The 14,614-nt window shown below is 42.3% G+C and overlaps 1 protein-coding gene across 3 annotated transcripts in view; it reads right to left on the minus strand.

Moving 5' to 3' along the window:
• Positions 1 to 3,221: 3,221 nt before the first annotated feature.
• Positions 3,222 to 14,614, minus strand: part of LOC119244573 (methionine synthase) — a 69,060-nt gene continuing 57,667 nt past the window's right edge. For 2 of the 3 annotated variants that reach the window (XM_037510370.2, XM_037510371.2), the window contains exons 19-22: positions 8,040 to 8,129; positions 6,738 to 6,890; positions 4,847 to 4,954; positions 3,222 to 3,475 (exon numbers count right to left, since the gene is read on the minus strand). In XM_037510370.2, coding sequence (XP_037366267.1) covers positions 3,371 to 3,475; positions 4,847 to 4,954; positions 6,738 to 6,890; positions 8,040 to 8,129 — 456 coding nt within the window. In that variant the 3' untranslated portion in view covers positions 3,222 to 3,370. The remainder of the gene's footprint in view (positions 3,476 to 4,846; positions 4,955 to 6,737; positions 6,891 to 8,039; positions 8,130 to 14,614) is intronic. The other variant, XM_037510369.2, reaches the window with a different exon arrangement.

Raw genomic sequence — 14,614 nt, forward strand, 5'->3', positions numbered from 1 at the left:
GCAATAAACCTGACTTTTGGAATTGAAGCCTTGTTATGGTCTATGACTTGTGAGAATATGAAGAAGTGGGAAAATGAAGAAGTCATTTAACTTTTCTAAAGCTCCATTTTCTCATTGGTTTTCTTAAGAGAAATACAAAAATTGAAGTAGGCTCAAATTGAACAGGATGAACCATAAAAAGAAAGAAGAGAAAAAGACAAGAAAAGTCAACACCATATAAACTACAAAATGGTAAACAAATGTTAGTTATTTGTGGACTGCTGGTAAACACAGTCCCTAACTCTATTCAAATTCTCAAATTTGCAAAACTGTATTGCATCAAGAAATCTACTGCAGGACCCATAAAAAATGTGTTTTCTGTCCAGACAGAAGTATCATTTTTAGTCCTCTTTACTTCTTTTAGGGACACTAAGAGAAAAACATCCTTTCAATTCATTAGGAGCTAAGGAAATCTGCATCCATGACAAAGCCAGGAAACAAGAAAGTTGCATTAGTATTTGGTACTGGAATCACTATCTGAGGGTTTTTTTTTTTTTTATAGAGGCATTTTATTTATTTATTTTATTTATACAAGCACTGGGTACAGTCAGAAGTGCAGGAGGGTGAGAGAATTCACCAGAGCCAGAACGGGGAGCAGAGCAGGCAGAAGGACCAAGGTACACTGCTGAGGAGAGCAGTGGGTGGCAGGAGAGGTCTGCACACCATGTGGGACCCTCCTCCGGTGGCTGGGGAGCAGCCGGGGATTGAACCAGCGCCGCAGAGGCCACAGGCAGCTCCGCAACCCAGTGCTCAACCGCTGCGCCACCGGGGAGGCCCCACTATTTGAGGGTTTTAGCTTAGCATCCAGCTGAGAACACCAACGCTCATAAAAGCACACATTTTAACTATTTAGGCAGATCTCCCAGTCACTTGTCTACTAGTTGAGACCATAAAATTAAACTCAACGGTGCCAAGAGTCTAGGTGTTATAGATATGGACATATATATAACTACAAAGGGACATGTGACCTGACAGGAAGTTTGCACACTCACTTATGTTTTTGTGAAAAGAATAATTCAAACTTCAATAGAAGCAGCTTCTCCAGTTAGAGTTACCAGCAAAGATAAGCAGACTTCAATGCACAAGACAGAGGAACTGGATGTGCTGGAGGAAAGCCTCGGGTTTAATAAGGAAGCTTTCACAACTGTTGACATTCAGTTCCAGTAGCACCCTGGAGAAATTCCACATTTCTCCCTGGCCTCTTAAAGTGTCTTTACTGGAGGAAAAAACATTCCTAGCATGATTCTCTCAGCTACTTATTCAAGGATCAAAATAAATATAATAAACACATAACAATGGTATCTCAAAAATTGTTATAGGAAATTTACCTACAAGTCATCTTTTATAACAGTTCTTATCCCATTTATCAGAGTTGATATTTAGCCTGATAAATAGGAAGCTTCTTGGATGGAGTAAAGTCAAGGAGGTTATTTTGGAGCCTCTAATACAATGCCTAGAGTAGATGATATATAAGCAATTAGTAGTTGAAATGAATTTTAATTATTTGTGATAAATGCAAATAGAAATCAACAATAAGTTTAAAAAGGTGAGACAATGGAAGTGTCAAAGATTTTGAGAAGCAAACTACCTTATCCAAATATTTATTCTATAGGTAAAAATCTCATCATTGTAACCGCCAATGTATTTCTAATATACTTATCTTTTATAAAATAATAAATGTAAGAGGGCCTCCCCGGTGGCGCGGCGGTTGAGCGCTGGGTTGCGAAGCTGCCCACAGCCTCTGCAGCGCCGGTTCGATCCCCAGCTGCTCCCCGGCCACCGGACGAGGGTCCCACATGGCGCGCAGACCTCTCCTGCCGCCCGCTGCTCCCCTCAGCAGTGTACTTCGGTCCTTCTGCCTGCTCTGCTCCCCGCTCTGGCTCTGGTGAATTCTCTCACCCTCCCGCGCTTCTGACTATACCCAGTGCATGTATAAACAGAACAAACAAACAAACAAATAAATAAATAACATGCCTCTATTAAAAAAAAAAAAAAACTTTAAAAAAAAAAAATAATAAATGTAAGAGCCATATTCTTCATTTCCAGGAGCAGGAGAGAATGCTGTCTTTTGACACTGAGTGGGCAGGTAAGCAGAGTACTTGTAAAGATAGTCAAAGAGAAAAGGTGCCCTCACTGGTACTGCTTCTTCATCTTCAAACCTTCCTGAATGATACTTAATTGCATTTAAATAGTCTTGAACACAACTGGACAATGCTGGAGTAAGGAGGGGGCTTAAAGAATAATTGTTACCTGACAGCAGATGAGAACTCTGAGGGGCACAGCTATAGCTGCAGTCAAGTCTCTCTTGGCTTGACATTGGAAAGAAGTCCATGACTCAAAAGGACTGTTGCTTGGACATGAACCAGGGAAGGCATTAGTAATATTAGGGTTTTCATTATAAATAATGTTGAAATCTGAGCAAAATATACAATTACTGTAGGTCATCAGTTCTCACATAGAAATAACTTTGTGCTGGATATTTATTCACTATAATAAGAAATATCAGAAAGGGATTTTCTTTTATACAACATTCCAAAAACTGTATGTAGTATAGTCAAAGTCTCTTATAAAACCCCATTTAGCCAAAGTCTTATAAGATCTCAGTTCTAAAAGAAATACTGGAAGATTTCTGACATGTGGAATATAAAGAAACAAATTCAAGGAACACACAAAACTAAAACAAAACAAATCCTAGAAATTTGAATGCAGAACTAAGGCTGCAGAGGGAAAGGGTGGAGGTGGGAAGGAAAGGGGCCCAAAGGGACTGTGGTAGAGGATTAGGGATGTTTTGGTGATGGGTGGGACGTAGTAACATATATCGACCTAAAAGAAGTGTGAACCTATACCCATAAATCATATACAATGTCATAAACCAACATTACCTCAATAAAAAACAATACAATTATAAAGAATAAAAAAAAAAATCTGGCTCTAAAATATGGCAGTTTATTGAAAGAAAAAAAGAATATGTTCAACATCACAGACCATGGGGAGAGAGCCCAGTATTCAAACTATTAGAACCTCTGGGACAATGGCAATTCTCAAAGAAGCCTCTTGGTTGTTTTGATGTTGGTTGAATAGTGTTTACTAATTTTTTTTTTTTTGGTCCTTTTTTGACATTTATTGATGAAGTTAATTATGAACTTATTTAACTTGAAAAAAGTGTGCTCAATATAAAAACTTCAAAAATATAGTAAGGAAAAGAAATTTAAAATAACCTGTAACACCCACTGCATTACACTACCTTCTCCCACCCTCCTCTCCCCAGGCAAAGAACTGTCCTACTAATGCTTTTATTTTCTAATAAGAAAGGGGTTGAAAGAGGTGGGTCTTACCTGAAATTATTGCAGCCCAGGACTACTCCAACTATGTTCTTGCCTATGTCATGCACATCACCCTTAACGGTAGCCAACACAATAGTGCCTTGATAAGGGTCCTGGAGAGTAAGTCAAAGTCAAGTCACTAAGCATTGCTGTGGTCATTTTAGAGTAGATCACCAAGTTCTCTAGAGCTAGTCAGGTGTCAGCACAGAAAGCAGTTTCATATAACCAAGACAACCTCAAGACTGATCTAGAACACTAATCATAGGTTCTAAGAGTAGAACACTAAGCCCAATTATTAGTTGGTTAGTTCAGTGGGCTTCAACCAAGCTCCTGGGTTCCAGCATCACAAAGAATAACTTAAGTTCAAATACAAAACAATCTTATAGTTGAAGACCATATCCTTAGTCAAAAAGCTTGTCTGACAAATGTTTATTGTTAGCAGTAAAGGGTAGAAGGAGGGCAGAGAAGAAGGAATTGTATGTGTCTCATCAGAATCTGAACAACTATGATAGGCAAATGTAATACAGAGGGGCATTTGATCCTTTTTTCTTTTTTTTAAGATTTTTTTTTTAATTTAAACAAATACTGGGGTACACGCCACAGGTGGGGGGAGGGTGAGAGAATTCACCAGAGACAGAGCAGGGAGCAGAACAGGTAGAAAGACTGAAAGCACTGCTGAGGGGAGCAGCGGGCAAGACAGGAAAGGTCTGCCGTGCCGTGTAGGTAGCTCCTGGGCTGGCCAGGAATGAAACTAGCATTGCAGAAGCTGTGGAAAGCTTCACCGCACCACGCTCAACCTGCTGTGCCACTGGGGAGACCTAATCCTTCTTATTTCTTTAACACTTGTACAGTATGCTGTTAGCATCCCTGCTCCTTCAAGAAAAAAAAAAAAAAAAGGAAAAGAAAAGGCATGTATGAGGGATTTTTATAAACACTACATCTCTGAGTCATTCACAAACTCAGATCAATTTAAGATTTCAGAATTAGGGGCCAAAGCTGACTGAGCTTCACAGGGAGCTAAACAAGGTCAAAAGCATGGTGATTTACTATGGTGGTGCAGCCAAAAAGAATTAAATTGAATCCAGAAGTAGTGCCAAGGACATTACCAGCATACGGAGAATATTCAATTAATAGATTTCCCAAAACCAAACATTACTCAATTTCCTCAAGGACAGGGACTAGTCTTTATAGGTAAAGTGTCAAGCACAGTCCCTGGCACAGAGCTGAATGAATGAATTGGTTTTGTCTTGAAGTTATAGGCTTTGTAGGAAAAATTATGTTCATATTAAAAATTTCATAAAGCCACATTCAAAGGAAAATCCCTGTGTATTCTGGTTCTTGAGAAAAGAGTTAGCTCATTTCTCTATTTTATCTTCCATGACAAGCATGGCTAAGCCCTATGGCTTAAGTCACTACTCCCCAAAACAATAAGACTTCAGGGTCAATTCATCACAGAACCCACAGGCTTGGACAAAATGACTTGCCTCTTCTTCTACTGTTCCAGTAAGTACTTTGCTTTCTTCTCTTTCTTTTTCCATGAAGGGAATAAGGTGGCCAACAGCCCTTTTCATGACCCGAGCTGATTTTATAACCTGGAAAGAATACACAGAGTCAGGGACCTTTACCAAACAAGCTGAATGGCTACTAATGGCCACTGGAGACATTTCAGTACAAATTTAAGAGTGTGAGCTTTGATCTCAGGTCAACCACACTGGAGTCCACTTTGGATGGTACAAAGGATGAGGAATGAATTCCCTGTGGGGAAAGCCAACAAATGGGAAGGAACACAAGGCTAGAAATCAAATCAAATGCTGCAATTTCTATTCTTTGCAACTCTTTCTGCATGTTATTTTTTTCTCTGCCTAAGCTCACTTCTCCAAGTTCTATACATGCTTTAAGTTTCATACTTCTCTACCATGAGCCCTTCACAGCCTTCTCTTCTCAATCCCTAGGATCATAATTCGTTTCTTATTAAGTCTTCTGCTTTAGTAAGAATAGTAAGTCTTCTGCTTTAGTAAGAATAGTTCATCATGAGTGCTAAAATTCTTGGGTGGAAGTATGAGAAATAGGAGATTTACACAGACTCAAAGTTTCTCCAAGTAAATTTACAGTGGAGAAACCCAGCAGACGCCATTAACCAAATGATCAAAGTTAATGAGCAGCAACACAACAGGCATGATATGATAAACTGAGAAAGGCACAGCATCACTCTGAATGCTGAGTGCTTTGGGTTTTTACCAAAAATAAAAAAAACAACAAACTCAGAGTGAGGGCTAGTCTACAGCTATCAAACTATACTGTACTGAATTCTTCAAAAGTCAAAAGTCTAAAGGAAAGATCGAGGAACTGCTAGAAGAGACAGGATAAGAGCAATTGGGGTCCTGGGACAAAAAGAGAACTATGGACAAACTGGTGAAAACTGAATAAAGTCTTTAGTGAACTGTACTAGACCAATGTTAGCTGCTGGTTCTGATCACTGTACTATGGCCATGTAAAATGTTACCCGTAAGAGAAGAAGTTGTACGAGAGAGATAAGAACACTTATAAGCTGCATTTGCAACTGGTTAACTCTAAGTCAACTCAAAACAAAACATTCAAATAAGTCAACATCATGAAAAGCCAAGACTGAACAAATGCTGGAGAAGACTAAGAAGACAGGACAATGAAATGTTCCTTTTCTTGACTGTGGTGATGGTTTCTCAAGTGTATATGTATTAAAACTTACCAAATTATATCTCTGGAATATGTGCAGTTTATTAAATGCTAATTATAAAATAACCAAGCTGTAGTGAGGGATGAATGTTCTAAGGGGAAATGGGCTATCAATAATTAAATACCAAATGAGTAAATAAAAAAAGAAAAAGAACAGGGTCTTTTAGCATTCGTATGTTCAGAGCTGCAAACCCAGATGGCTCAGTGGTATTTATTCACTGATGTAGCCTCTGTAGATCAAAATAAGGGTTGTGGTTTTACTTGAAATATTATTTAATGTACATCACTATTTAAAATGGTAATGATTTTTTTCAAAATACTCATCCTTAAAACACTGGTCAAATCAAATATTAGTATTATTAACTTGGGTTTAATTTTAATTTGAGATGGGGCTGGGGAAGAGCATGTTGAGGATAAGTGATGTGCAGAACAGAAAGATTAGAATGTTGAGAATTTTCAGAATACTACTATCACATCCTCTCTAAAGATGCATTTTTCCAGATTACTCCTAAATGCATTTGATTAATGACTAGATTTCTATGCCCCTAAGTTCTTGCCAAAATTCAAACCTGAGAAACATATCCAAACTTACTATTTATGAAAGAACAAAGACCTTTTATTTCAACTGCAAAAATCCCCCCCTGCCCTCTGCCTTTTGCCCACCTGAGGAAGAAACATTTTTCCAGCTCCAAAAAGATCACCAACAATCTTCATACCATTCATCAAAGGCCCTTCAATGATATTAAGAGGTCGGGGATATTTTTCACGATTTAACCGGGCTTCCTCAGTATCCTCAATAATATGCTTTTCAATGCCCTATGAAAAAATTAGGGGAAAAAAAAAAATCACATGAAAAAATGGGTTATGTCCAAACAGCCAACAAAGAATGAATTAAGAAAATGCTTAAAGAGTGTGAATTTTGGAATCAGATTTAATGGGTTCATATCCTTATTTCTTTTTTTTTTTTAAGATTTATTTATGCATACAAGAGCTGGGGTACAGGCCAGAGATATGGTGCGCGGGGTGAGAGGATTCACCAGAGACAGAGTGGGGAACAGAACAGGCAGACTGACTGAAATAAACTGCTGAAGGGAGCAGCAGGCGAGTGAGGAGAGGTCTGCTGCACCAGGTGGGTTGCTCCTTGACTGGCCAGGGATCAAACTTGTGCTGCAGAGGCTTCGGATTGCTTCATAGTGTGGTGCTTAACCCCTTGTGCCACCAGGGAGGCCCTCATATCCTTATTTCTATCACTAATTTAGGCAATTTATTTGGCCTCAGATTCCTAAATTAAAATACCACCGAGTACCTTACTTCAAATATTTATTTTAAGGATTAAAGAAGACAACCCTAAGTCCTTAACTGGTCTTACTGAAACACAGTAAGTGGCCAGAATAAGTGAAAAAAAGGAATAATATGTAAAGTTCAAATTAACAGTAAAACATGCTTTTTATCTTAGCAGTTTAATCAATTATATATTAATAAATATCCCCTATGAAATCAGCATGTTTTTTCATTATAATGTCAGCAGGCTAGAGGGAGAATGACCACGGGTGAGACCCTTTGATGAAGCTGCAATGTGTGAAACCTCTATTGACTTACCCAGCCTTCACTCAAGCCCTAGTTCTCTAGCAGCACCCCCAGTTCAATGGTCTTGGATGTGTTCCACAACTTCCAATACTGTGTATTTCTCATCTTTTGCACTACTAACTTTGAAGTGAACAATTTTTTGTTGTCCAGATCTATCCTGTGCACTATGTGATATTTAGCAGAACCGTTGGCCAACGGGTGCCTGTGACACCTGCCACACCCAGCTGGGACAACCAAAACCGTTTGTGGACTCTGTCAACTGTGTCAGAGGCGAGATGGAGGTAAAATCATCCAGGAATGGTCTAAGCAGTCTCCTCTGTCAGCTGCTAGCAGCTCTGCTCCTCTAGCGCCCACCCACTCACTGCTCCCATAGCTCACCTTTACGAGGGCATACTCAAGACGTTCTTCAACAGGGCCATTCCTCCATTCATCAGTCTGGATGACTTTCTTCCCTCCTTTGCCATGAGTCTGAATTGAAATTAGGACAGAGAAATGGGTATAACAGATGTTGACTCAACTATTTGGCATCAAAAAACCAATGCATTATTCTTCCTTTATATTTCCAGCCCCTAGTAGAGTATCTGACACAAGTAAGATCTCAGTAAACCCTTAAGGGAAGGAGAGAGGGAGGGGGAATCTTTTAGAATTTGAGCTTTCTAGTAGATAGAGTGAGGCTCCATTTTTTTCTTTCCTAAAAGGTAGCAAAATAGAACAGAAGATTTCTAGGAGAGTAAGAGAAGTTACATTTGATGAGCTTTAAAAGCTTTCAGCAAAGATCATCATGATTCCAGTCAGACCTCATCCTGGAGTACAAGACAAACTATACTCAAAGACTTCAAATCATGAGGCAGGTAGAAACACATGACGGAAAGCTGCAAGAGAAAGCATGGGCAAGAGCTGGATAAGCAGATGACAGACACTGGCAGACAATGCAAACTAGACCAGGAATTTTGAGGAAGGAGTGATCATCACAAACTGGGGTGGTGAAGAGAAACTTTGAAGACAATAATAGATTCCACAAAGGGACAAAAATGCAGAGATCACAGTACATAAGGTGAACTGCATCACCTTCTGCATCTCAATTGGTGGCACGAGTTACCCAAAGCAGAAATGTAGGTATCATTTCCACTCACTCCTCACCTTCAATCAATCACCTCATCCTAATGATTACACCTCTTCAATATTTCTCTCTACTCAGATTCTATTTTCATATTCCATGCAACAAACCAGTCTCTATAGCACAGAATCACCTTGGTTTCCAATGCATCTTCCGCAGAAGGATTTCTCCAAAATACAAATCTAGCCAAACAATTCCCATGTGAAAAACATAATCACAAGTTCTCTACTGTTTCAAGGATATAACACCAACTACTTCCCTGATCTGATTTCGCCAATATTTTTATCTTCCGCCACTCTCTCCATCATCTCTTTCACCTCTGGGCATTCACATTCATCGATCCAACATGCATTTATTCAGCATCTACCCTGCTAGATGCAAACACTCCTCCACTGACAGAGGCCCCCACCAACACTGCACTCCAATCCCAAGCTTTATCCCAGATAACATCTATTTATCTTTTAGATTCATTGACCACCTCTATTTTTTGGCTCAGGGTTCCCATAGCATTCTCACAGCACTCTGTACTTACCCTATCTTAGCACCACACTGGGTTACAAACTGCCTTTACATACTTTTGCACGTCTTACCAAACTGTGGGTTCTGTAGAAGGCATAGTTCGCTTATTGGTTAGCTCTTCCAAGTTCAGTAAACCACATAGCACAAAACAAGAACTTAGAAAATCTTAGCTGTATGATTTAATGCTGAACAAAAACAGATTTTCTAGAGCAATGTGTGTGCAGGATAGTAGAGGTAAATTCAAAGGATGCCAGACATCCATGTTAGGGAATTTGGATTTACCCTTCCGGCAATGCAGTGACAGAGAAGTGGGGGGTGACGGGCGGGGCGGTGGGGGGGAGGACACAATTCAAAATTCTGAAGCTACAGAGTAATATTCGAAGTACTATTTTCAAGCGAGCCCTAGAAGGGGGAGACTATTTTAAGAGTCCATGGTGAGAGCCTGGACACAAGTGGTGGTAACAGGAAGGAATGGCAGACATAATGGCATTAAGTAATGGGAAATGTCTAACATAAAAAGGGAATAATTAATAGGGAGAAATCTAAGATTTAGGGCCCAGTGGTAACTGAAATAATGATGACATGAAGGTTTTCTCTCAGCTAAAAATCAATACCTCTCCCATGTATAGAAAAGCCTAAACAAGATGGTGATTTAAAAGAATTGCTTATAGCATTATTCACAATAGCCAAGACATGGAACAACCTAAATATCTGATGGATAAATGAGTAAAGAAAAACTATGGTGTGTGTGTAATGGAATCTTCCAACTTCAAAGAAGGAAATCCTAGCATTTTCAACAGTGTGGACACAACAGGGCATTACACTAAGTAAGTCAGATAGCAATAACTACCTATATGCTCTCACTTATGTGTGGAACCTAAAACAAACAAACAACAACAACCAAAAAACCCTCATAGATACAGAGAGCAGGTAAGTGGTTGTGAGAGGTGGGAAATAGAAGGTGGGTGAAATAGGTAAAGGTAGTCAAAACTAACAATTCCTGTGGATGTTATGTACTGCTGGTTACTAGAGTTAATTATCCTGTATCGTAGATATAAAATTTACTAAGAGAGTCAATCTTCAAAGAGCTCATTATAAGAAAAAAAGTTGCAGCTATACTTGGTGATGAGTATTAACTAGACTTATTATGATGATTTACAATACATCCATATATCCAATCATTAATTTGTATATTTGAAACTAGCATAATGTTGTATATTAATGACATCTGTTTAAAAAAACAAGAATTACAAAAAATTACAAAAATCGTAAGTTATATTTTCTTACCTTTTATTTAAGGGATGAAACAAAAAGCTAGAACTGCGCAGTATGACAAAAAATAAAAGAAAAAAATCATTTAAAAGCTCATATTTATATCACTTAATCCAGGCAAACACCATTTATTCTCTTAGCCAGATAATCAGGCAGTTTCCGCCTGTGGGACAGTTTGATGTGTAAAAACAGAGTGCTCCAACCACTCTTGGAAAAAGGTTCTGGTGTGTTCACCGAAAATGCCAGTGTGCTGCACATCTGGGGTGAGGAAAGCACAACACGTGTATGGTTATGGATAGTGGCACATGAGGCGACAGTGAAGACCAGTGTTAGGGACTGTAAAACAACCAACCCATTCCGGGTAGGTTTATGAACGGTTCTAGCAGCCACATGCTCTTCGCCTGTTGTTTGTAGTCGCTGTACTCCTCCGTACACTCCACTCCTCCACCCTCAACACCGCACTACCACCACACCACACTCTGCTGCACCACCCTTATAAATCAGTCTCTCAGCTCAGGTGTACCTATCTACGCATGCCCACACCCTACTCCAGGTGCCTGCCATCAGGCATGCACTCAGGACCGCAAGGATCCATCATCTATCTTGATGGCAGGAGGGCAGAAAAGCCTGACATTTTTCCTCATCCTACAGTCCACCCCCTCAGGGTTTTCTGCCATACAATCTACATATATACAATTTTCTTAGCAAACATAAACAATGCAGCCATGGCCCACAAAAGCAAATACATCACAATATAACAACAAAATACAACAGAACACAAATAAGTCCAGGTAGGGCCCCAACCTAGTGCAAAAGACAATTATTGGTACCAGCAGATGAGCCACCAAATCTGCTGCCGAAGGCACTGCTCATACGAGAGAGGGGAACCATTCACGGCATCTACTGTAACATGCCAGGAGCCGTCAGGCTTCCTGGCCTTTTCTGGCTGTAGTCTTGGCTACAAGCCACACACAGCATCCACCCCCAGGATGCACTCGCTCTGGGATTGGCGATTCTATACTGTTGGGGGTAATCGCCAACCCTCCGGGATTTTGTCTGCAGTCGCTCCAACACTCGGCCTTCATAGCCACCAATGCGACTCGCAGACCCCTGCACTCAGGCCAACCCACTGCACAAGCACATGGGTCGGGGATCCAAACTCTACATGTGGCCTCTTTTGGGTCCCCTCTTCAGCTTGGGCTCCACCCCAAGCCACGTTCCCCACCTGTCCCCCAAGGACGGGTTCCTCAGCTCCTCACCCTCACTCGACAACGAGCAGGGCATCACCCACAGGTGCTTTTAAGAGACTCACAGGTCTTCAGCATACTTAGGCTGTTAACAGCCACTCAGGGCTTCTCAAACTTAGTATCAGTACCAGCTTTTGCCTTCTCAGTTGGCTTTTCTCCTCCGCCTAGCTGCTGGGCATACGCAGGCTGCCCCTGGCCATCAAGACCCACTGGTCACCCCCAGATTCCCATCTCCTGGGGTGTACAAACAATAGCATCCTCCCCCAGGGTCCCAAAAACGTAGCAGCCAGGCTGCCAAGGGTTCCTCTGGTTTCTGGCGGAACTGTTTGCCCAAGTCCACCAGTCCCGCCTGGGTGAATGGTTGATAGGTAGTAAATTCCGTCATTTGTGGTGGTCCCGCAGCCTGACCCCCCTGGGGCCATGGGTTGCTGCAGTTTCATTTTCTGAGCCACCACCGGGCGGGCCCAGAGCATAGGCCCAGCCTCCTCCTCTCCAGAGGAGTCCGGCATCTCCGGGGTCACAGGTTGGTTTGCCATCGCCGGTTGGGACTCAGGCAAAGGGCCAGCCTCCCTCTCCTCCTCTCCTGGGGAGGGGTCTGGCATCTCTGGAGTTGCAGGTTGATTGGCCACCACCGGCTGCAATTTGGGCAAAGGGCCAGCCTCCCTCTCCCTCCTTCCTGAAACGGAGTCTGGCATCTCCGGAAGGGTGGGTCGGTTTCTCCGAACGTCTTCCTCCAGAATTCTCAAATGTTGTTGCAGTATCCACATCTCTTTTCACATCTCATCCCGTACTTGCTGGATTCTGGATTGCTCTTTCTGCCTGGACTCTCGCAGAGCTGTGAGAAATACCCATCCCACGGCTCCTGCCACCTCGCGGGCACTGCATCCATTCAGGGTTTCTTCTATTTCATACAGGGCCTGTTCCAACTGCCCCGGAATCCATCTACCTCTGACCATTCCTGGGGAGGTGCCCACTGGGCGAGCAGGTTGGCCACCGAGTACCATCTGCTTGTGGCCGGCCATCCGGCAATCCCTCCCCAGATTCCAAAGGGTTTCGTCTGCGTAGAGCTGTCCTGCTTTGAACCATCCTGCCGTCTACGCCAGTTGTAAAGCAACCAACCCATTCCGGGTAGGTTTATGAACGGTTCTAGCAGCCACATGCTCTTCGCCTGTTGTTTGTAGTCGCTGTACTCCTCCGTACACTCCACTCCTCCACCCTCAACACCGCACTACCACCACACCACACTCTGCTGCACCACCCTTATAAATCAGTCTCTCAGCTCAGGTATACCCACCTACGCATGCCCACACCCTACTCCAGGTGCCCGCCATCAGGCATGCACTCAGGACCGCAAGGATCCATCATCTATCTTGATGGCGGGAGGGCAGAAAAGCCTGACATTTTTCCTTATCCTACAGGGATGGCAATAAATAAAATAATCACCCGATGAATAGAAAATCAGTACTGAAAATGAGCTGCAGTTCTATACACTAGGATAGAACAGACTGCAGACATGCTGTGGAAGCTCATCAAACAGAAAGCTACCAAGCAAACCTGCCAATCAACTATCATGTCCGTCTGGATACTCATATCTGCATCTACTGCTCTGGAGGAGCTTCTGCTTCGCCGGGACCTCATGGAGATCTGTAGCACCAGCAAGGCACAGGGCAGGTTCTCTCTCAATCTGGGCAGATGGATAAAGGAGAGTCCAGAAGCCCTCAGTGGCTTTTTCAGGCTTTAATGCTCTTTATATACCAATTGCTGGGGGGTAAGCCCACAGGCTGGCAAGGCAGGGAGGTGGGGGGCCAAGAGGCTGTCAGGCCTCCCAGCCCCCGGCAAATCTGCACTTTCTCTTCGGGCTCTCTCTGGTGTTCTCTTGCGGTCTCTTCCTCTCATAGCTGTCGCTCGACCTCTTGTAGCCATTCAGCCATAGCCGCCCTTATAGCTTCAGCCTCCAGGCTCAGGTGTGCCCACTTACACATGCCCACACCATACTCCAGGTATCTACCATCAGGCATGCGTGCCCCGCGCCTACGCTCCCAAGCACCTCCTGCATTCAAGGTTGTAGGTGATAGCCATAATGGCCAGCGGCGTAAAACCTGAAAAATTCACTTACCCTACAAAATATGTGCTGTTTCTGATATCAAGCTAGAGTGGTACCAAAGGGAGTAAACTGCTTGCTCAAGAAGAAGCCAAAGAAATCATGAACTCCAATGGTAATGAGGAGGATCCAAGCCAGATCATGTGTAGGATAAATGAAGATCATTAGGCTTTTTACACCATTGACCTCTGTGGCCATCATCCGTTGCCCTCATCTTGTTAACGTAGAAGGTGTGTTGGCGTGGGGTACACATAACTGATTAGGGACACCTGAGCATGGATGTGCACACCTGTGCCTAGGAGGGTGGGGGTAAAATGGTGGTGTCACCCTAGGGAAGGGGGCTCAAGTTGCTGTCTCCCTGCTGGCTTGTTTCCCCTGTTTACCATTAAAGCCTGTGAAAATGATGCCAAGGGCTCCAAAAGTCTCCTTCAAATTGCCTAGAACCTATGGTGAACATACCCAGGCTGGGATGGTTACAAAGTATCAAGAAATAGATGACTTTTTTTTTCCAGAAAAATATCAAGAATATTCTCTTAATCTAAGGTCATTCAAGAACCATCCAATTCAGAACAAAAGTCCTTTTAGTCCACATCCTAAGAAGTCATGATCTCTGTTAGGGAACAGCTTAATAGAGAAACTCCATGTGAATTACATAGTGCTATAACACCTGAAGCTTTTTATCATCAAAAATGATTTT

The sequence above is a fragment of the Talpa occidentalis genome, unplaced genomic scaffold (genome assembly GCF_014898055.3).
Source record: "Talpa occidentalis isolate TD23 unplaced genomic scaffold, MPIMG_talOcc4v2.1 talOcc4.14, whole genome shotgun sequence".
Taxonomy (NCBI): Eukaryota; Metazoa; Chordata; class Mammalia; order Eulipotyphla; family Talpidae; genus Talpa; species Talpa occidentalis.